The sequence below is a fragment of the Leopardus geoffroyi genome, chromosome E1, assembly GCF_018350155.1.
Source record: "Leopardus geoffroyi isolate Oge1 chromosome E1, O.geoffroyi_Oge1_pat1.0, whole genome shotgun sequence".
NCBI lineage: Eukaryota > Metazoa > Chordata > Mammalia > Carnivora > Felidae > Leopardus > Leopardus geoffroyi.
In genome coordinates, this window is record NC_059330.1 from 47,806,789 (window position 1) to 47,830,939 (window position 24,151).

The following is a 24,151-nucleotide window of genomic DNA, read 5'->3' on the forward strand; positions in this document are numbered from 1 at the left end:
TTCACGGTGCACCTCAGTAATTAAAGGCTCAGTGTCTGTCAAACTGATTTGATCCTGGAACTTAATTATATTAGTGCTTTACTCCTTAGAACTTAAAGTCAAGTTACACAGCAGACATTTGCTTTTCTACTTCATTGTTCAGGATCAAATTAAAAAGTCTAATTAATTCAGTTTGAACTGGGGGAAAAGTCCCACATTTTTAAAAAATATTTTTATGATATGTAAAGCATTCAAACCTTTTCTATTTGCAGACCATGAATGAATTTTTTTCCCTCTAGTAGTCATATGGCAATTCTGCAAACTGTTAGGAAATAGGTATAACTTTAATAATTTTGCTGTTTTCTTATTTTTTTTTTTTTTCAACGTTTTTATTTTATTTTTGGGACAGAGAGAGACAGAGCATGAACGGGGGAGGGGCAGAGAGAGAGGGAGACACAGAATCAGAAACAGGCTCCAGGCTCTGAGCCATCAGCCCAGAGCCCGACGCGGGGCTCGAACTCACAGACCGCGAGATCGTGACCTGGCCGAAGTCGGACGCCTAACCAACTGCGCAACCCAGGCGCCCCAATAATTTTGCTGTTTTCAATTCTTTTCCCTTGTTGGTGAGGTTCAGGTTCAACAAGAGACACTGTATGCACTAAGAAATTTTGGGTTAAAGATGTGCCTCTGGTCTTGCTTTCTCTTTTTTTACAATGTTTATTTTTGAGAGAGAGAGAGAGAATGAGAATGAGAATGAGTGGGGGAGGGGTAGAGCGAGAGGGAGACAGAATCCAAAGCAGGCTCCAGGCTCCCAGCTGTCAGCACAGAGTCAGACATGGGGCTCGAACCCACAAATTTTTGAGGTCATGACCTGAGCCAAAGTCGGACGCTTAACTGACTGAACCACCCAGACGCCCTAAGAGTTGTGCCTTTTAAAAATGTGTGGCAAAAGATATCTACAAAAGAACAAAATTAGTGAGTTGCCCTTTGCTTAGGAAACAAACTGTATTCATTATACACTTTACCCCACAGCTTTGATTAATGAAAAAAAATTTTTTTTAATGTTTCTTTTTGAGAGAGAGCGAGTGAGCATGAGCGAGGGAGTGGCAAAGGGACAGAGGATCTGAAGTGGGCTCTTTGTGACAGCAGCGGGCCAGATATGGGACTTGAACTCATGAACCATGAGACCATGAGACCATGACATCATGACATCATGACCTGAGCTGAAGTCTGAGTATCTGGAAGTTACATGTTGAAAATTATTTCTTATGTGTCTAATTTGAAAACTTGATAGTATCCATTACTTTGAGTCTAGCAGTGTATGTTAACATTAACATTAAAATTTAGTGTGACTTAATTATCTCCAAATTCCAGGGTTGTTGGTAAATTAAGGGTATATAAAATATTTGATATTATGTGATCAGAAAAGTACTAGAAAAATAGATTTAAAAAATAATGCCTTTGTCAATAAAAAATATAATTGAATGGAAGCATGTAAATAGTGAGGCATTCCTATGCTGTTATTTCGCTGTTTTAACTTTTTATTATCCTCTCTAAGAGGTGGAAAATTGGGATCGACAGTATGGGTAAACTAAGAGATGTTCATCTTGCTTCCATGTTGGCAGTTTTGGGGACGGGAATGGTACTGAAATGAATAGCTGAAATGGTGGTTTAGGATTACTTTCAGATTTGTAATTTTATTGTTAATTTGGGCAGTCCAGACTTGTAAAGGCGCCGACCAAAATGCTTCGTCAGGAAGAGTGTGGTGTGTCCGATTTCGGAACTGAGGCTCGTTTCATCTCCTTCTCTTCAACTCCTAGATAGATGGAGCTGTTGTAAATATGTTCCACATGTAGCATGCGTGTATCGTGTGCTGGTGCTGTGTCCACCCTTCTGGTAGAAACGCACAACACTGGATGTTTGTTCCTCCTTACCTTTTTTAAAATCTGCTCTCTGGGTTCTGTTAAGGATACTTTCCCAGTCTGCCATATTATATTCTTCATCAAACACACCAACCCTTTGGATGCTTCGTTAGACTGGTAACCGTGTGGCTGAACGCCGAGGCCACCGCTGTCCTCAGTCACAGGGCCAGGGAGGTTGGGAAGCATATCTTGTGTCCGACTAGTTATTCCAACCTTGAACCCTGTGGAAGGAAGTAGCAGCTCTTCCCTTACGTTATCTTAAAGAAATTAGGTGCATTCTAATGACCTTTAATTTGTTTCTTGTGAATTTCTCTTAAAATATGTTTATAGCTTCTGCCTACCATATCTCTGGGTAGCATTTATAGGTTTACAGTTTCTGTCAGATTTGACAGATTGGAGATTTGTTATTCTAAGAGTTGGTTAATAAACTCTCCCTGTATGGTTTTGTGAGTATTGATCCTAACCTATTCACTTCCAGTCTTTCCGGAGTGTATTTCATTCTAGCCTATTCTAGGTTGAAAAGAAGTGTGTATCGGGGACGAGGTGGCTCAGCTGCCCTGAGTAGCATACGTGTGTGGTTTAGATGTTAGCAGGTGCTAACATGTGCTGGGGGAAGGCGGGGGGATGAGGCCCAGTGGTAGTCAGGTCCCCACGGGGACCTCCCCGCCCTCCTCCATTGAGCAGTGACTCTGCAGACCTGCCAACTGTAAATTAGGTGGGAATTTGAATAGGCTTAATCAGCTGCTTATTGGAAGAGAGGATTGGAAGCAGACGCTTGTCTCAAGTTCAGATGAAGCAGAGAAAGAGAAGTGGTTTTGGCAAAATATGTCCTCGGTAGCCACTGGCCACGGTTCATTTTTGATGTCTGAGTTGACGACTGAGATCAGTAATTTGCAGACTTTCTGGTGTTGGCACACATGGATTTTTTTTTTTAAGTTTTCTTTTTTCTGTTCCCCCAGCTCTCCCTTCTCCTGTACTGTGGTTTCTTGTTTCTTTGTTTTATCTTATTAAAAAAAATTTTTTTTTTAATGTTTATTTTTGAGAGAGAGAGAGAGACAGACAGAGTGTGAGAAGGGGAAGGGGAGAGAGAGACACACACACAGAATCTGAAGCAGGCTCCAGGCTCTGAGCCGCCAGCACAGAGCCTGACGCGGGGGTTGGAACTCACAAAACCTGAGCCAAAGTCAGACGCCCAACCGACTGAGCCACCCAGGCACCCCTGTTTTATTTTTTTTAATATTTATTTATTTTGAGAGAGAGCGCGAGCGAGCAGGGGAAGGGCAGAAATAGAGGGAGAGAGAGAGAATCCCAAGCAGGCTCCACACTGTCAGTGCAGAGCCTGATGCGGGGCTTGAACTCACAGGCTCTGTGAGGTCATGACCTGAGCCAAAATCAAGAGTCAGACGCTTAACCAACTGAGCCACTTAGGCGCCCCTTAACAATTCTATACTTTGCTCAGTTGTTCATCATGATACATGTACTCATAATCCCTTTCACCTATATAACTCATCCGCCCCCCCCCCACCCCCACCCCCACCCCTGCTCCCCTCCGGAAACCATTCGTTTATTCTTTGTGTTTGAGTCTGAGTTTTTCTGTTTTAATTAATTTTTTTTAATGTTTATTTATTTTTGAGAGGAGAGAGAGAGAGAGGGAGACACAGAACCCGAAGCAGGCTCCTGGTTCTAAGCTGTTAGCACAGAGCCCAACTCAGGGCTCAAACTCACGAGCCGTGAGATCATGTGCTGAAGTCGGACACTTAACCGACTGAGCCACCCAGGCGCCCCTAGCTTTTTAATTTAAATCCAAGTTAGTTAGCGTATAGTGTAATAATGATTTCAGGAATAGAATTTAGTGATGCATCACTTACATGTAACAGCCCGTGTGCCTCCCAACAAGTGCCTTCCTTAATGTCCATCCTCCATTTAGCCCATCCCCCACAACGTAGCCCCCCCCCCCCCCCCCCGTTTAAGTTTATTTATTTTGAGACAGAGTGGAGAAGGGGCAGAAAGAGGGAGACAGAGAATCCCAAGTAGGCTCCCCTCTGTCAGGGTGGAGCCTGACATGAGACTTGAACCCACAAACCATGAGATCATGACCTAAGCTGAAATCAAGAGTTGGACACTGAACCGACTAAGCCACCCAGATGCCCCTCCTGTACTGTGTTTATAGTCATTTAAAGAAACCACAGTGGAATAAAATTTAACATTGTTTGGAAATTGTTTGGAAATTGTGCTACCTGCTGAAGACACTAATTTTAATAATTTCGTAAAACCAGGGTGGCAGTCATGGCACTATATAGATGAGAAAAACAAATACTGTTTCTCATGCCGCTTTTCCCAGAATGACTTTCTGTATAATTTGCTTTGCACATTAAATAGGTGAACAAAAATCTTTTTAAATGGAAAGGTCTATTGTTTTCAGGTTTCTTACTATCCCAGTTACATAAATATTGGTTGGGAAGAATTAGTGACTGTTTGTTTATTTTTATTTTAAAGGGAGAGTGAGAGTGCTCGAGCAGGGGAGAAGGGTAGAGAGAGAGGAAGAGAATGCACAAGCAGACTCCATGCTCAGCACTGAGCCTGTCGTGGGGCTCGATCCCACAACCCTGGGACCCTGACCTGAGCCAGGTTCAAGAGTCAGAGGCTCAACTGACTGAGCATCCAGATGCCCCAATTAGTGACTTTTTAAAGAATGTGAACATAATATTGATCTAGGCATAGTCTGATTGAATTTCTTATTTAAATAAAACTATGAAATATAACTCTCCTACTTCCAAAGAAGAGACATCCTTTTATTATATATTACAGAGATTCTTTGATATTATGTAGACTTTTTTTTTTCATTTTCATTCCTTTTCATGTTTATTTTTGAGAGAGAGAGAGAGACCGAGTGTGAGTGGGGGTGGGGCAGAGATCGAGGGAGACACAGAATCCGAAGCAGGCTCCAGGCCCTGAGCTGTCAGCACAGAGCCCAATGCAGGGCTCGAACTCACGAGGTGTGAGATCATGACCTGAGCCAAAGTTGGACGCTTAACCAACTCAGCCACCCAGGCGCCCCTAGTTTTTTTTTATTTTTAAAGAGTTGGTTATTTGGTTTGTCACTATACTATTGCTGTTTCTCTTGACTTTTGAATTAGGAGAAAAAATTATGTACATCCTTGTTATTTTGATAATGTTTGTCATCTGACTTTTAGTGATGGTATAATCTGCTTTAGAAATGTTGGAGTGTGTGTCATTTAAATATTTTTTGTAGCTATGATTTAATGAATGAAAAGGCACGGCCCAATTTAGGATGATTGAGGCAGAAAATCTGGTTACTTTACTTTATGAAACTTATCCTTTCGAAGCTATTGCAAAGCCAGTCCATCCCTGCCTAATCCAGAGTATTACAAGAATGCAGACCAGCCTTATACCTTGATGATTATAGGTGTATTTGTTTCTCCATTGGAGAAATAGTAGAACTGGCATGTAAAAATACCTTTTCAAGGAGCAAAGGCAAGAAATTAGGGCCTTTCCTTTTTTAATTTTTTAAAACGTTTAAATTAGGGCCTTTGCATTTGAATCTTTAATAAGACATTAGAATAAACTATTTTCTAGTATTGAGAATGTCTTTTGGATGACTATACTTAGGTGTTTATAATTTATATGTAACATTTAAAGGTAGGCAAATCTCTCACTAAGCATTACATGGCAATTATGCATTGTTCTCTCATTGTAAAGATAGTACAGGGTAACTTATTTTTGTACTTTGGACACTTAACTCATCTCTGTTTAAACTTTTTATTATTTCTTCCCCAAATTGTAACCTGAGTTGTGAAGCCATCTTTTCAGTTACATTACATTAAAACTGTTTATCAGCCTAATGAGTCAGTCAAGCAACGCCCCCCCCTCCCCCTTTTGGTTAAGTTTCATATTTATAGGTCTATGTATGCTCCACCCAATAGAAAAGTAGTATGTCCTGCAAATAGAGCAAGCCTACCCAGCACTCAGAATTCATGTTCCGGGGGCTCCTGGGTGGCTCAGTTGGTTGAGTGACCGACTTTGGCTCAGGTCATGATCTCGCGGTTGGTGAGTTCGAGCCCCGCGTCGGACTCTGTGTTGACAGCTCGGAGCCTGGAGCCTGCTTCTGACCCTGTGTCTCCGTCTCTCTCTGCTCCTCCCCCACTTATGCTCTGTTTCTCTCTGTCTCAGAAATAAATAAACATTAAAAAAAAATTAAAAAAAAAAAAAAAAAAGAATTCATGTTCCGATATATTTCACCCTGTGCTGGTACTGTCCTACCTTTTTTTTCCCAGAGATGTCAGAACTTGAACAGTCATTCATTTTGACATTGTGCCCTACTTACAGTATAATTTAACTGAGGCTGAACTGGATTTTTCTGATAGGGCATTTGAATGGCACATTGTATCACATTTTAAGGAGGAATTAGCAGTGTTTTTACATGAGTATTTTCTAAAAGATTTTTTGTTTGTCATAAATTGACTTTCAGAGAGTTTCACTGTGCTTTACCACATGCGAAAAGATTAACCTTTCATAGTGTTCTGATCGTCTTTTTTTCTATAATGGGCAGGTATTGTTAGTAGGAGGAGAAAAGTGTTTATCATCCAATAGATTTTATCTTATGAGGAATTTATTGTATTTTCTTCTTGCAGTTCAGATTTCTTTGGACTAAAGAGTTAAGTTCTAAATGTTAATCTGCATTTTAAAATGTTAATAACTATTTCTGGTATGTCTTAGCCTGGTGTTAAAAAGGAGGCATTTTTTTTTTCTTTTACATGGGTTCCTATTTATGTTCTTTTGTTAACCTAGACAACACATTTCTGATATGGGAAAAATTCTTTGTTAGATGGGTTTTTGGATTGTTTTTAAGAATTGTTAGCTCAAGCATATAAAATGCTCCTACCAAGATGTGTAATGTATTGAGAATTTTAATGTTGTGCTCTTTATAAATGTGTTTTTTGTTTCCATTTAGATCTTGAATACCTGATGCATGCAAAACAACAGCTAGTAACCACAGCTAAGCGTTGGGATTCTTCTTCTAAGACTATTATAGATTTTGAACCTAATGAAACTACTGATTTGGAGAAGAGCCTTCTTATCAGATACCAAATTCCTCTCTCTGCTGACCAGCTGTTTACCCAGTCGGTTTTAGACAAATCATTGACCAAGACCAACTATCAGTCACGGCTGCATGACCTTCTTTATATTGAGGAGATAGCCCAGTATAAAGAAGTCAGCAAGTAAGTTACTTTAGGAATACTTTTTTTTTTTTTTAAACAAACTCCCCTTTCAGTGGTATTTTTCATTTTTAAAAGAAAATGGAGGTTTGCCAAAGTGAAGACAGGTAGTAAAGATTGTTACTCAGTAGCTGTCTTTCTGTGCCGTGTCCTGTTCATCTCGGCATCCGTAGTGTTTAGTATGCATTTCATTTCCATAAGACTCTGCCACGTACTAGGTGTGTAAACATGTGGTCCCTGCTGTACCGGAGGTTTCTGTGAATGGTAGTCAGAGCGAGCATTCAGTAAATACTGGTTGAATAAATGTACAGAAACTGAAAGAGACTCCTACATATCTTGGAATGCAGTTTTAAGAATGAAATGATTTAAATCTTCAGGGAAACTATTTGATAATAATGAAATACCTCTATAGCCACTTACAAAAGCTTTAACATATTTTGCGTTTTATCCATATGCCACAAGTTAAGTCCAAGCATAAATCCCAAAGCTTATTTGAATCATTATAGGAAAAGTAATCCTAGAAATTAAAGTTTGAATGAAGGAAGATATTAATGAAATGGTTGGTATGTTTGGTAGTAGCATTCCACTTTTTAGATGAAATGGGAACAAGCTTTAAACAGTGAACCACAGTTATGATACATGAGTATATTTTTGTAAGCAGTTTTCCCTTTGAATATAGCCTAGCCAATCTATTTTTTTTCCGGGCTGCCTTATTGGTACCTTAACATTAATTATTAATAGATACTGAACCCTTACTAAGGTATATATTTAGAAAAGGAAAAGTAATAACTTAAAGATACCTTGTGTTACTCTATTTATAGATTAAATACGATCTGACTTTTGGAACAGATCTAATTTCAAATTACACGCATGTAAAATTTACAAAGTCAGAGTGTATTTTTGTTACCCTTAAGACTTTAAATCATGGCTGGGGTGCCTGGGTGGCTCAGTTGGTTAAGCATCCAACTCTTGATATTGACTCAGAGTGTGATCTCACGGTTCCTGGGATCGAGCCTTGCACGATTGGGCTTCATATGAGCATGGAACCTGCTTGGGATTCCCTCTCTACCTCTCTCTCTGTCTTCCCCTCCCACAATAAATAAATAAACATAAAAGAAAAAAAGACTTGGGGCGCCTGGGTGGTGCAGTCGGTTAAGCGCCCGACTTCAGCCAGGTCACGATCTCGCGGTCCTGGAGTTCGAGCCCCGCGTCAGGCTCTGGGCTGATGGCTCAGAGCCTGGAGCCTGTTTCCGATTCTGTGTCTCCCTCTCTCTCTGCCCCTCCCCCGTTCATGCTCTGTCTCTCTCTGTCCCAAAAATAAATAAACGTTGAAAAAAAAAAATTAAAAAAAAAAAAAAAAAAGGAAAAAAGACTTTAAATCATGGCCATTGATGGGCTCTTACAAGACTTTTTTTCTTCTTTTTTTTAATCTTTATTTATTTTTGAGAGAGCAGGTATGAGTAGGGGATGGCAGAGAGATAGGGAGACAGAGGATCCCAAGCAGGCTCCACACTGTCAGCACAGACCTCGATGCGGGGGTCTAACTGATGAAACATGAAATGACCTGAGCTGAAATCAAGAGAAGGTTGCTTAATCAACTGGGCCACCCAGGCGTCCTTCTTACAAGACTTTCACTGACTGTCTATATACAGTTCTAATGAAATAGTCACTTATTAAATAACAAGGACAGTGGCTTGTAACATGTATATTCACATTATTACTGCGCATATATGTTATTTACATGGTCATAGATTCCTTTTCCTTAGTAAAGAACACTTTGATAAAATCATAAAGTTTGGGATGGAATAGCTTATTTTTTATTAAAAGAATTTTCTTAACATTTATTCATTTTTGAGAGATAGAGCATGAGCAGGGGAGGGGCAGAGAAGGAGGGGAAGATACTGAATCCGAAGCAGGTGCCAGGCTCTGAGCTGTCAGCACAGAGCCCTGCCCAGTATGGGGCTTGAACCCACAAATTATGAGATCATGATCTGAGCTGAAGTCGGACTCTCAACTGACTGAGCCCAGGCCCCTGTTAATTTTATTTTAGAGAGAGAGAGAGAATGCGCGAATGAGGGAGAGGGGCACAGGGAGAAAGAGAATCTCAAGCAGGTTCCACACTCAGTGTGAAGCCTGATGTGGGGCTTGATCCCATGACCCTGGGATCACCACCCGAGTGGAAATCAAGAGTCAGTTGCTCAACCGACTGAGCCACCCAGGTGCCCCGGGATGAAATAGAGTTTAGAAGCTTACCAGAATCTTTTTTTTTTTTTCAACGTTTATTTATTTTTGGGACAGAGAGAGACAGAGCATGAACGGGGTAGGGGTAGGGGCAGAGAGAGAGGGAGACACAGAATCGGAAACAGGCTCCAGGCTCTGAGCCATCAGCCCAGAGCCCGACGCGGGGCTCGAACTCACGGACCGCGAGATCGTGACCTGGCTGAAGTCGGACGCTTAACCGACTGCGCCACCCAGGCGCCCCGAAGCTTACCAGAATCTTAAGAGACTATTTTGGAGTACCATAGTAGAAATTCAGAAAAAATTATTTGTTTAATATTCAGGTTTAAAAATCATTCCATATATATTATCTCAGAACTTACAACTAAAGACCAATAAACTTGTGGATTATTACATTAAAAATAATTTTTTTTAAATGGAAATTTGATTAGATAAAAGAATAAACCCTACAAAATTGTGGAGGTCAGATTCTGATCAAGAATCTAAGTGGATGAAAGTTCACTCTGAGAGCACCTTGCAAAGGCTTCTAAAACCCATAGAAGAGAGGCCTGAAAATATCTGCAACATGAAATGAACACTGGTGGCAAACTAAGTTGGTATATTTCTGGAGGAAAGTTACTTATTTGGCAGTTTGTTTTTATTTTATTTTATTATTATTATTTTTTAATTTTAATATGAAGTTTATTGTCAGATTGATTTTCATACAACACCCAGTGCTTATCCCAAAAGGTGCCCTCCTCAATGCCCATCACCCACCCTCCTCCTCCCTCCCATCCCCCATCAACCCTCAGTTTGTTCTCAGTTTTTAAGAGTCTCTTATGTTTTGGCTCCCTCCCTCTCTAACCATTTTTTTTTTCCTTCCCCTCCCCCATGGGTTTCTGTTAAGTTTCTCAGGATCCACATAAGAGTGAAAGCATATGGTATCTGTCTTTCTCTCTATGACTTATTTCACTTAGCATAACACTCTCCAGTTCCATCCACGTTGCTATAAAAGGCCCTATTTCATTCTTTGTCATTGCCACGTAGTACTCCATTGTGTATGTAAACCACAATTTCTTTATCCATTCATCAGTTGATGGACATTTAGGCTCTTTCCATAATTTGGCTATTGTTGAGAGCGCTGCTATTAACATTGGGGTACAAGTGCCCCTATGCATCAGCACTCCTGTATCCCTTGGGTAAATTCCTAGCAGTGCTGTTGCTGGGTCATAAGGTAGATCTGTTTTTTGGCAGTTTGTTTTAAAGGTCTTTAGAAGGTTTGATCCTTTTGGTGTAGTAATTATGAGGAATCATCCTGAAGAAAGAATAGGAGATTCTTAAATTAAAGATGCTTGTAAACAAATGTCTTTCAAGAGTAGTGAAGAGCATGTTAAGTAAATTAATAGCCATATGATCCGAAACTGCAGTAGTTCTCTCTTGTCCGCGGTTCACTTTCTGAGGTTTCACTTACTGTGGTCAGCTGTGGTCCAGTTGATGATCCTGCTTGAGATACATCATCAGGTCAGCGGTAGCCTAATGCTGCGACACTATGCTTATGTCACCTCACTTCATTTCACTTCACCTCACTCACTTCATGTCATCACCTAGGCCTTTGATCATCTCACATCATCACAAGAAGCATGAGTGCAGTACAATCAGATATTTTGAGGAAGATACCCCACGCACATAGCTTTTATTACAGTATATTGTTATAACTGTTACATTATTAGCTATCGTTAATCTTTTACTATGTGAACATATAAAATTTTATCATAGGTGTGTATGTGTAGGGAAAAACAGTGTGTGTGTAGCGTTTGGCACTATTCATGGCTTCAAGCAGTTGCTAGGGGGCTTGGGACATATGTGCTGGAGATAAGGGGGGGGGACTACTGTATTGAAATTATGTTCTCGAAGAATTTTTGAATCAGTAAATATGCTCATGATACAATATAAAGGGGAAGATATGTTAGTTACGAAAGCAGCCACTGCAGTTCTGATTTTGTATGTACACACACATATATGAATATATTTGTATATAAAAATACTGAAGAGTTAAAGCAAAGTGTTCTGGCTGGTGAAATTACAAGTGAGTTTTATGTTCTGATGTGGTTCTCTCTATTTTTGAAATGTTGTGCCATGACCTCCTGTTACTACTATACTAAGAAAAAAGCAAAGAAATGGGAAGGAAGCTAGAATGATGTCAGTTGCAGCTCTTGATGATCAAGGTGTAAAATCGCCCTCAGGTATGACAAGAAAGATTGTAGTTAAGACAGAATGTAGACAACGTGGTAAGACCGCGGTAAGACTGTATACGGTAGTCTTTTTATAGGAACATCTGAGCTTTCTCTCTTTTTTTTAGTCTTAAAAATTAGATCTTTAAAATAGTTATTGACTCAGATAGCGATGTTTACAACCTGAATGTAAGTCTGTAGGGTCACTTTTTATGTGTTACATATGCTAACTGCACAAGAGTTTGAAGGATCTTAAAGACAGAGATGAGAATTTATTGCTACATGTCTAATGTGACAAGTAGATAGTTACTGCGTCAGAGAATTCTGGAAAATTTTCAGTGATTCTCTCACCCACAGGTAACCCTGGATGTGAAGGCTGGTAAATTACACTTCTGAATTTGGCAGGCTTGTAAAATTTTGTGAAGTACAGCGTAGCAGTGGTACACATACAAAGAAGCAAATCCTACTCGTAGATGGAGTTCTCAGCGGGTATCTGTAAGCAGATGGACAAGGGCCACATAACAGACATAAATGAAGGATTTTCAAGAATCTTTGAGAAAGTTTTGTATATGGTGCTTCCAAAAGCTTATTTTCTGTTTTTTCCTTCTTTCCCCTTTAAACGTAACATTTATTTACGTTTTCATGTTGCCTTGAATTTAATTCACATTTTGATAATTCTTTAAGCACAAATAACATGACAGATATATTTAAAAAATGGATTTGGGGGAGGTCTGTATGCAGCTACTAAACTCTGTTGTAGCATAGGTTATCAGCACACTTTTTCTGTAAAGGGCCAGCAAGTAAATATTAAAGGCTTTGTAGACTTCATACAGTCTTTGTTGCATAGCTTCTGTGTTTTGTTTTTGTAAATCGTTCTTAGTCAAGGACTCTCCAGAAAACAGGTTGAAGGTTGGATTTGATCCTTGGGCCATGCTCTAGTGTGTCTCGTTGGGTCATTTTACTTGTCTGTTCAATCAGTACCAGTCATCAAAGCAAACCCAAGTCACCATTAGAATGGTGAAGAATGTTTTATTGTGAATTGAGACTCCCCTTAAAGCCAGAACACCATGGTTTGGGTAAATAGACTCCCTCTAAATACCCTGGATGTGTATTGATGGTAATAATGTATTCGGTATGCACAGGAACGTGCCTCTTTAGATGTAGTCAGACCTAGCACATGATGGATAGAATATTTCCTAAGGTCACCCAGAATATATTGGTCGTTTGCGAACTTTGACAGTTTAAGCAGAATAGTGCTAATCATGAAAGCAGTGTCGAGGGACTTCACACCGATAGTGTACATTTTAATTGTAAAGATTGGACTATACTTTTACATGGTCGCCTTAACATTCCTTCCTTGAAAAAGGATTGAATGAAGCCTCTCAAAATTAGACAGGATATATTTTGGCTTGCGTTTGGATGTAGTAATCAAGTCTATCTTTTTATTTTCTTTACTTTAAAGAAAGGGATGGTTTTTCAAAGCAGTCCAGAAATTAAGATTTCTTTTAATGTTAAGTTTTAGTGTGAGTTGTGTGGAGGTGGTAAGGATAATACTTCATTTCAGTTAAGTTTTGGAAAATGCTTCTGAGTTCTTGCGAGATTAAAAACAAAGTATTTCTCTTGTCTTCAGCTACGTGTTGATATGCATTCATTGAGTTATGATTCTACCTTGAAGTGGAATCCACTTGATTCTTAGATAAACATTTTCAAAAGACATTGGCTTTGGCTAACGTAATTGTGCCCATTAAAGTGTGTGCGGGCCCAGCCTGATCAGGTTGTTGTGGCTTCTCAGTGCTGGCCGCTGGCACGACAGGCCTGGTGTGTGGACGCACATTTCATCGTTCAGATGGATGAGGCGAGGCGCCTGTTGGGTTCGCCTCAGCAAACCCAGGTATTGGCTTATTACCTTGGTTGATTTTTGTTATCATTCATTTAGTCAGAAATCGTGAAAAGTGAAATTCTCTGTATAGCACTGAAATTCTTTTAAAGGGAGAGAACTGTTCTCTTCAGCTGTTTCTTTTCAAGAGAGAGAACTGTTGCTAAGATTGATCGAGCCGTATTTCTTGTAGCTAGGTATGATGTGAAATTGGTCAAAATTTGCATGTCTGCTATTCTGCCATTTCCCAAAAGGCGAGGAAGTGTGTAAGCTTTAAGGCGGATTTCAAAATGTGGCAAGCATTAATGGCAAGATGGGTTTCCTTTTTATTAAGAAATACCTTTTTAAATTGTAGGATATATTTTGTTTTTAAGGTGTTTCTGAATTATCCAATCTTAAAAATACGTTATTTTATTATTTTATTTTTTTTATTTAAAAAAATTTTTTTTTTTTCCAACGTTTATTTATTTTTTTTGGGACAGAGAGAGACAGAGCATGAACGGGGAAGGGGCAGAGAGAGAGGGAGACACAGAATCGGAAACAGGCTCCAGGCTCTGAGCCATCAGCCCAGAGCCCGACGCGGGGCTCGAACTCACGGACCGCAAGATCGTGACCTGGCTGAAGTCGGACGCTTAACTGACTGCGCCACCCAGGCGCCCCATAAATACGTTATTTTAAATACCTAAGAAAGCTTACTATCGTAACTTCATCAAAATACATTTTATTAAAATAATAAAACCCATTTTTGATATTTTATTTAATTTTATTTTTAAATGTTTTTTGTTTCTGTTGTTTTTTTTTTTGAGACAGTGAGCACAGGTGGGGGAAGGGCAGAGAGAGGGGGACAGAGGATCCGAATCGGGCTCCATGCTGACAGCAGAGACTATGATGCGGGGCTCAAACTCATGAACCCTGAGATCATGACCTGAGGCGAAGTCGGAAGCTTAACCGATTGAGCCACCCAGGTGCCCCTAGCCTGTTAATTTTTTAGAAAATTAAATCTTACTAGCTGTAACTTCTACTAGAAAATCTATGTCGTTTTAGAAAGACATATGCTTTTTTTTTTTTTTTTTTTTTTTAATTTTTTTTTTTTTCAACGTTTATTTATTTTTGGGACAGAGAGAGACAGAGCATGAACGGGGGAGGGTCAGAGAGAGAGGGAGACACAGAATCAGAAACAGGCTCCAGGCTCTGAGCCATCAGCCCAGAGCCCGACGCGGGGCTCGAACTCACGGACCGCGAGATCGTGACCTGGCTGAAGTTGGACGCTTAACCGACTGCGCCACCCAGGCGCCCCAGAAAGACATATGCTTTAAAATAGAACAGGGAGGCGCCTGGGTGGCTAGTGGGTTGAGCATCTGGCTTCGCTCAGGTCATGATCTCACAGTTCGTGAGTTCGAGTCCCACGTTGGGCTCTGTGCTGAAAGCTCAGAGCTTGGAGCCTGCTTCAGATTCTGTCTCCCTCTCTCTGCCCCTCCACTGCTCATGCTCTGTCTGTCTGTCTGTCTCTCTCTCAAAAATAAACAAACATTAAAAAAAATTGAACATATGATGTACCTTCTGTGGGAAGAGCTATATTTCTTAGTACTTTTATTTTCCAGAGAGCCGATTTAAAAAAAGGTAAGGAGGAACAAACACGCACTGTTCTCTGGGTTCTGTTAAGGATAATTTCCCAGTCTGCCATATTATATGATGGTTGTTATATTAACCTGTTTTGTTAATAAAAAGAAAAAAAGGACAGGTGAACATAGATTTTATGTAAACTAGAGAGTGTAGTATACTTTTATTTTTATTTTAGGACTGATTTTTATGTGAATCTTAGTGCACGTTCTAGTCTTTAAGGAGCCAAATGTAACTAGTTAACATACAAACTGTATTTCTTTAAGTTATCACCCTACTTTTCTAGTTTGCATCTAGTGAAATATGTGTAGAGAATGAGAAAAATATAATGTAATTTTTAATAATTCCACACATGCACACGGCAAATTCTGCTAGAATTCATTTGTTATTCATATAAAGCCACATTTTTGAATACTAACTTTAGTATGTAGTTACGTATGTTTGTGTAGTCTTACGTGTTCTATTTAAAAAAATTTTTTTTTTAATGTTTTTATTTACTTTTGAAGGAGAGAGAGAGCATGAGCAGGGGAGGAGCAGAGAGAGAGGGAGACATAGAATTTGAAGCAGACTCCAGGCTCCGAGCTGTCAGCACAGAGCCCGACACGGGGCTGGAACTCACGGACTGTGAGATCATGACCTGAGCCGAAGTCGGACGTTAATTGACTGAGCCAGCCAGCCTCCCCTTATGTTTTTTATTTTTAAATTACTATTGGAACTTGTGAACTCCTATTATTTATTACATGCACAAATAGCTATTCATATGTGTTATTTTTCTTAAAGATTTCTCTAACAATATTTCTCTTCCCTTATACTTTGGAACTTTAAAGTATGTAAATGGATTTTCAAATTTTTAAAATAATTTTTTAACATTTATTCATTTTTGAGAGACAGAACATGAGTGGGGGAGGGGCAGAGAGAGAGAGAGAGAGAGGGAGAGAAAGAATCCAAAGCAGGCTCCGGGCTCTGAGCTGTCAGCACAGAGCCTGAGGCGGGGCCCGAACCCACGAACCGGGAGATCATGATCTGAGCCAAAGTCAGACGTTAAGTGACTGAGCCAGTCAGGCGGCCCACTATTCAATTTTTTAATACGGTGTTTTAATTAGATTTGTTTTCCTAATATTGTAAGCAGATGTTTCCATTAAGGAGATGTTCAATATTTTTAAAAAGTTCCTTTTTCCTTTTTTCCTTAAGAATTTATAAGACATTCTCGGCATCATGTATTCAAAAGAAGATTTGAAAAGAAAACAGTTCAGCAGTACCATTAAAAAGTAGCCTTTTCCAAAAATGGATGTATAGATTTTAGAACAATTTTTTTATTCACATATTTTAAACTTTCCTAAGAATAAGTAGAAAATGTCCTTCCCTCTTTTGCTGCTTTGTCTTCTCTTTCACAGCACTGTTTCAAAATTGCAAGGGAGGAAGCTGTCAGTTCAGATCTTTCTTTCAATTATTTCTTGACCATGTAGATCTTGATTCCCTGCCCTTATTTGACACACATATTCTCTCTCACGCTCACGTGCACACGTGGGAGTGCAAGCGAGTGCGCTCGCCGTTGTGTAATAAGCTAGGCTTTACCCTCTCCTCCCATAATTCCTGCCTGACAACTGTCTCAATGTGGTCATGAACAGAAAGTTTCTTCTGGATTGTATTTGTTAATAGCACTGAAAGAAAAAAAGTCCATTGTAGTTTCCACATAGCACATTTCTTACTGGCTTTAGGTGATTTTAGTTTCAGTGGTCCCTATGGTTTGTTTAAGCAGATTTTCATATTAATATAAAATACTTCATTTTATTAAAATATAGTTAGCTTTATCTTAAATGTTCAGGTGTTAAGAATGTTCGTATTCTTCAACTAAGTACGTGTCTTTATGTAACTTGGGTGAGAGTTTATTCGCTTAAAGAAAGTTTTGTTTCCAGCACAGATTAAAGGCAGATAAGTAGTATATGTCTATAATTTGTAGCTTGATGGAGTGGAATTGATAATGATGAAGTTTTACGTTTTTGTATGTTTAAATTTGATTTATTCTACTCTTAGTTTTTATGTTTTTGATATATAAAATACTCAAACTCCTTTTCTACTTATGCTTTAGGTTCAACCTTAAAGTGCAATTGCAGATTCTAGCAAGCTTCATGCTCACGGGAGTTTCTGGAGGCGCAAAGTATGCTCAGAATGGACAACTTTTTGGTCGCTTTAAGCTTACTGAAACACTTTCTGAAGATACTTTGGCTGGACGGCTGGTGATGACCAAAGTCAATGCTGTTTATTTATTACCAGTCCCTAAAGAGAAGTTAGTACAGACCCAGGGAACCAAAGAGAAGGTTTATGAAGCTACTATTGAAGAGAAAACAAAAGAATATATATTTTTAAGGATATCCAGGGAATGCTGTGAAGAACTTAATCTTCGGCCTGATTATGACACACAGGTGTGTTTTGATGTGGGGCCACTTAACTGTGGTTGTCTTAGTGTCCTTGTTTTCATTCCTCTGCCGTCAGGAGAAGTGCTGTTGACTTTGAAGTGTTATAGTGGCGGGTGGAGAATTGGCCCTTAAAACCAATTGTCTTTATCTAAGTAACATCTACAATGTTCCAGTCTTATACAAGGCCAAACTTTCTGATTAGAGTTTTGTTTTATTTTATGTGTTTTTTTAAGTTTATTTATTTTGAGAGAGAGAGAGAGAGAGAGAGAGAGAGAGAGAATCCCAAGCAAGCTTCACACTGTCATCGTGTAGCCCAACGTGGGGCTTCAGCTTATGAACTGTGAGATTGTGGCCTGCGTGGAAATCAAGTGTTGGACGCTTAATCGACTGAGCCACCCAGGCGCCCTGAATTGTATTTTATGTATTTCTTTTTTTTTTTTTAATGGATATTTTATTTTTAAGTAATCTCTACACCCAGTGTGGAGCTCGAACTCACAACCCCCGAGATCAAGAGTTACATGCTCTACCAACTAAGCCAGCCAGGCAACCCTGGAATTTTAAATCAGCAGAAGAACAAATTAAAGGAAGCTAAGCTACATCCAGAGACAGTTCTCACCTGAGGTGGTTCATATTCTCTTCTCTGTATGGTTTTTTTGGTGAACGTGTGTTCACTCTGCCCTAGTTAACCAGAAAGCTAATCATTCACTCATTCATTTGTTCATTTATTTTTTTATGTAAGTAGGTTCCATGCCTAGTGTGGAACCCAACACGGGGCTTGAACTCAAGAGTTTGATATCAGGACCTGAGCTGAGGTGAAGAGTCCGATGCTTAACCGCCTGAGCCACCCGGGCGCCCCTCTTTTTCAAAATTTTCTTTCTTTCTTTCCTTTTTCTATTTATTTATTTATTTATTTATTTATTTATTTATTTATTTATTTATTTTTACATTTACTTATTTATGAGAGAGAGAGACCGCGCGCGCAAGCAGGGGAGGGGCAGAGAGAGGAGGAGACACAGAATCCGAAGCAGGCTCCAGGCTCTGAGTTGTCAGCACGGAGCCCGATGCGGCATGAACCATGAGATCACGACCTGAGCCGAGGTCGGATGCTCAACTGACTGAGCCACTCAAGCACCCCCTTTTTCTTTTAAAACATAAAATTTGGTGAATGTTATTTATTTGTAGTAAATTGATAGTGTCCTATGCTTGGTTTTTATCACTTAAAAGCTGATATTTCACATATGTTCTACTGATTTTATCAAATATGTTATTAATAGGAATATGGTGGAATCAGATAACCTTTATTTAGATATGAAGTAATTCACAAGCACTTCACTTTAGAGGTTAAAATGAGGTTAATGATATATACATCATTGGTACTACTAAATGAAATCATTTATGTAAAGTGCATAGTAAAGTAAATATTAGCCATAATAATTTATTAAAGTCTCATTACATTTAAAAGAATCTCTAAACTTGGCTTCCCTTTAAAGGTTATCTCCACAAAGTTTTCTAGCAAGCAAGGTGCAAGTATTGATGTTTGTGTTAATGGTTGTTTGTTTGTGTTAATGTGTTTTTTTTGTTTGTTTTTTTTTAAATTTTGTGTTTCAGGTTGAACTTCAGTTTCAATTAAATCGATTACCCCTCTGTGAAATGCATTATGCCCTAGACAGGATCAAGGACAATGGGGTTTTGTTTCCAGACATCACTATGACTCCAACCATACCTTGGAGTCCCAACAGGTATAAAAAAGGAGATGCCTCCTTAAAGGAAGTTATGTTAATCTTATGTTGAACATCTGTATCAAATAATGTCAATATGGTTTTATAAGAGAATTTGCTATAATCTCCAGGCACCGTGTTCTAGTTGAGAAAGGAGAGTAGAAGAGCCCTTAGAAGGAAACATTTGGGATTGGTCATGTATTTTCTTCACTTTTTCTCAGTGTCTGAATGAGTTCTATCGTTTTTCTCAACAACCTTAATTTGACAGAATGCCAAGCAATTCAGGAATATTTTTGAGTAGAAGTTGAATGGGAAAATTAGGACTTTTTAAAAAGTGGTTCAAGCAGTTAATTTAAAATGATTTTTTCATATAGGAGGCCTTTTTATAATTTAAGAAAATGGAGAAAGTATCACAGAAGATAATATTTCTGAAACTGCTCTCAGGTTAATGGTTGTATAAATATTTTCCTGCTTAAATTCACTTTGGTGCATCTTCACGAGTATCTTTTTATTTACTTATTTTGAGAGAGAGAGAGAGAGAGAGAAAGAACTAAAGGAGCAAGAGAGAGATAGAGAATCTCAAGCAGGCTCTGCACCATTAGCGTGGAGCCCGATGCACGACTCAAACTCACGAACCGTGAGATCATGCCCTGAGCCAAAATCAAGAGTTGAATGCTTAACCAACTGAGCCACCTGGGTGCTGCCCCTTCATAAATATCTTTATAGCGATAGTTCTAATTTGTTTCCGTACGAACAGTGACAGACGTATGACTGCATCTTTCTCTTCGTCCATTTCCTTGGATTTTTATCCTCCTGGCCCCTGCTGATGCCCTATTCATTCTCCCTTTCTTTCCCTTTTCTTTCTTTTTTAATCTCAGTGGCTCTCCACGATAGAAGTGTATTTATTTACTACTCATGTCACTCCAGTCATGGTTGGGCAGCCCGGTTCCATCACTGATGGAGGATCTGGTATCTTCAGTACGTGGTTTCCAAGGTTTCACCCTGCATGTTGACGTCCAGCTGACAGGCAGGGAAAGAATGAGCACAGGATCATGTGGGACATTTTTATGGGCCAGGCCTAGAAGTGGCATATATCTCTTCCCCTCACGTTCCATTTCTTCTGATTCTAAAAACAGAACAAAGCACACCATGCCTCACAACACACACACAAAATTATTTCTCCCTTGTTTTGCTTACCTTCACTATCCCTTTCCCATTCTTTTTTTTTTACTGCCAAAATTCTCAAGCAGGAGTAGTTTATATGTTTCTGCTATTCTTATATACTTACCCTGTAATCTCTGTTTTTCCCTTCCTCACTCTCCTGAAAGTAATCAGTGATCTACTAATTGTAAAAATCCAGTCTTCTCAATTCCCATTTGATTCATCTTTTCTCTACCCTTCCCCTTCCATCCATTCTTACAGTCAGTGTATAATTTAGAGCTGGACTATGTCAGTAGCCTTCTAGTCGGTCTTCTGTCCTGCTGGCTGTGTTTCTGTTCTCTCTGGTCCAGCCCACACGTTTCTTCCAGTTACTTTGCTAAAATAATCATTTCGTTTCACTGCTTACAAATCTCTGAAGGCATCTCCTTGATATGTTGATAGTTTGAGCAGCTGAACACCAACCCTTTATGTGGTTCCATTGGCAGGGTTTTCCAACAGTAGCTTCAGATTTATTTTTTCTACTTGACACCTCCTTTCTCCCTCTAAACCCCCATGTTCTAGCTGGATTGAATCGCCTTGAAGTTTGTTTAATTGGCCCTATGCTTAATTTCTTACAAATTAAAAAAAAAATTGTAAAAGTTACATAACACAAAACTTGCTCTCTAGACTTTTTTTTTTTTTTTTTAAACTTTTATTTTAGGGGGAGAGATAGAGGATAGAGATACATCGCACAAGTGGGGTAGGGGGGAGGGGAAAGAGAGAGAGAGAGAATATGAATCTTCAGCAGGCTCCATGCTAAGCAGGATGTGGGATGCAGGGCTGGATCCCACAACCCTGAGATCATGACCTGAGTCGAGATCAAGAGTTAGACGTTTAACCGACTGAGCCACCCAGGCGACCCCTCCGCCCCCCATACCACTGTAATTTAAATAGTAACTAAACGGTAACTGAGGGTAGGAACATACTCAGAAGCCATTAGCCATTTAAAATCTTTTCTGGGATAAGGTGGAATATAGATAAATGAAGTTGAGAAATTATTCTTGAGCATGTGGTCTCTGAAGTAAATGTAACAATGCATTAGAACAGGGGGAAAAGGACATTGGATTAATTTGGTTCAGGGATTAAATATTTTTTATTCAGAATAAACTTGAACAGACTGTCTTCCTTTAAACTGTGAAAATCAGAGATAATTGGCATGTGTATTGTAAGTCCTCTTCCCTTTATTGAGCAGGTGGTGTAATAAAGACAACTTGTTGGACTCATGGGCCTTCTTCATTCATGACCAGAAACTGTAGAAGGGACTGATATTGATGGTTTCTCATCTGACACGAAGCATTTGTTTACACTAAAGCAGTTGATGAGTAGAATGGGCTATATAAATAAAATACAGAGGAATTGTATTTGAGAACTGTACCCATAAATCTGTCATTAATCCCTTAGATTTATACTTTTTTATTTAACCTACTGTTTGTCTTATTTATAAGGTCATTGAAGTCCTCAAATATGAAGAACTGGAGGGTGTTTTTAAAATTTTTGTTTGTTTTTGAAAGTGTGTATTAGCCAAGTAACATCTCTCAGTAAACGTAGTAATAGAAGCTAACGTTAATTGAGCACTCATTGCTCAGTTATTTCCCTAAACAGCTTGCATGTATTCTCATTTGATCTTAGAATGATCATCTGATGCACATGTCATTATTTCCCTGTATAGATAACGGAGCCATTGGGGTCAGGTATGAATGCAAGTAACAGCTTACTGAACTAACCGTGGCTTAAACAAGTAGAGATAGAGGCCCAGAGGTAGGTGGTCTAGGACTTGGAAGGACTCTGCAGTACCGTCAGGGACCCAGGTCTCACCTCCTCTGCACCATAGAGCACGTTGATTTCCTTCTTGATGTCCATTACCTCTTGATTATAAGATGGCAGCTGCAGTTTTACTTACCACGAGCTCATTCCAGCCAGGTGAAGGAGGAAGGCAGAGGAGCAAGAAGGGCTTTCTTCTGGTGAGGCTTTGTTTGTGTTCTATTGAGTACAGAAGCCCTTCTGAGGTACCTCTTCCTATATCTCATTGGGCAGAATTGGATATTTAGCAGAGGAGGCTGAGGAATGGAGTGTCCTAGCTGTCTAGGCTCAGCAGTAGAGGAAGGCAGAGGGGATGCCGTGGATGGTTTGGGGTAACCATTGCACAGTTCTCTCTCTAGATTGGATCTGGGCTTAGTGATCACCAAAAGCAATTTCCTCCTTACAGAAAATGGAACACTGCTATGTTCTGGCAGAATTATGAGTCACTAAGCTGTTTAATGATGAGAGATTCTTTGGAGTAAAAAGCTTGAGCTTTAGTGGACAGTTGCCAGGAAATCTAGGGCCACTGGTCAGAGTTCTTTTGTTTTTTACTTAAAAATTTTAAATTCCAGAGAAATAAGTAGTGATGTGTTTGTATAGTCAACGTTTATTTCCTAAGGTTTTACATTTCCTAGGAGACCTTCATTTGTTTGAAATTATCTGTCTGAATACAACATCAGTTACAATGTTTTAAAACTGAAAGTATTAAGATTTTCCATGAATAACTAGGTTCTGATAGAAGTAGAATATAGCCTCTGAGAGAAGGAATTTTCCTCTAAACCATGGTCTCCTATTGCAGGATTATTTTGTAGGCACTTTGATTGTAAATTTTCTAAGAGTCTCTTTACATGCCCGTCCTATTTTGGTTCACATCCCTAACATTTTTACCATAGTTGTTGCAATATTTAGTATTTTAATTGTAGTTGTGAGAAAGAATGCTGTTGATTCTCTGCTTGGTTTGATCGCTTTCAGCATCTGCTGTCCATTTAAATCTTCGAAACTTAGCCAAGTCGTAGAAGGGACGCTCATAAGATAGATCTCATTACAGCAGCCATTTGTGCTACCATGACAGGTGTTCTCTACGCAGCAAAGTAGGACATGTGTATATTATGTGGGAAAATATTAGAAAGCAATTCATATTGTTTGGCTTTTGATGTCTTTTTTTAAAAAACTGCTATTTTCTGAATTCGGAACTTTGTGACGTTTGAGTATCTCTCAACCAAGGACGTAGAAGTTTTTTCTTTGCCTCTTGTTTTAAACTTCACTAAAGAAATCTTTCCGTGAACTAGAATTTGAAATTCAGTTCGTCTCCCTTTTGCATTTTACTGGCTAATGTGAAGAAACTAATACTTCTTTATTACCAGAAAAGTTTTCGGATACCTTTATGTAACAGGGAAATTACATTTTTCAGCCATTGCCATTACTATTTATAGACATGGCAGCAGTGAGACTTGTGTGCTTTCTAAAGTTATCAGAATCTTTCTGCACTTGGAATAGGACAAAGTAATTAAAGTGAGTTTTGATCAACAGCCTGTGCCAACTCTGTTGGGTAATTTTCTAAAAAGAAGTTATAGAATAAGCATTTGTTGTTTCAGACACTGTTTCTTGAGTATTAAAAAAAAGTTGTTTTTTCAGTGTTTATTTTTGAGAGACAGAGCATGTGTGGGAGAGGGGCAGAGAGAGGGACACACACCCACACACACACACACACACCCCCAAAGCAGGCTCCAGGCTCTGATCTGTCACCACAGAGCCCGATGCGGGGCTCCCAACTCACGGACCGTGAGATCGTGACCTGAGTTGGAGTTGGACACTTCACTGACTGAGCCACCCAGGCGCCCCTGTTTCTTTAGTATTTTTACTGGTTCCATAAAATTAAGCATCCTCTTGTGTTTTGTTTATTAAAAGATGCATGTGTTTAAAATAAATTTTTA

At 39.2% G+C, this 24,151-nt stretch overlaps 1 protein-coding gene across 7 annotated transcripts in view; it reads left to right on the forward strand.

Moving 5' to 3' along the window:
- HELZ (helicase with zinc finger) overlaps positions 1 to 24,151 on the forward strand; it is a 163,994-nt gene that overhangs the window by 54,988 nt on the left and 84,855 nt on the right. For all 7 annotated transcript variants that reach the window (XM_045489482.1, XM_045489478.1, XM_045489479.1 and 4 more), the window contains 3 exons: positions 6,874 to 7,141; positions 17,172 to 17,505; positions 19,108 to 19,238. In XM_045489482.1, the coding sequence (XP_045345438.1) occupies positions 6,874 to 7,141; positions 17,172 to 17,505; positions 19,108 to 19,238 (733 nt within the window). The remainder of the gene's footprint in view (positions 1 to 6,873; positions 7,142 to 17,171; positions 17,506 to 19,107; positions 19,239 to 24,151) is intronic.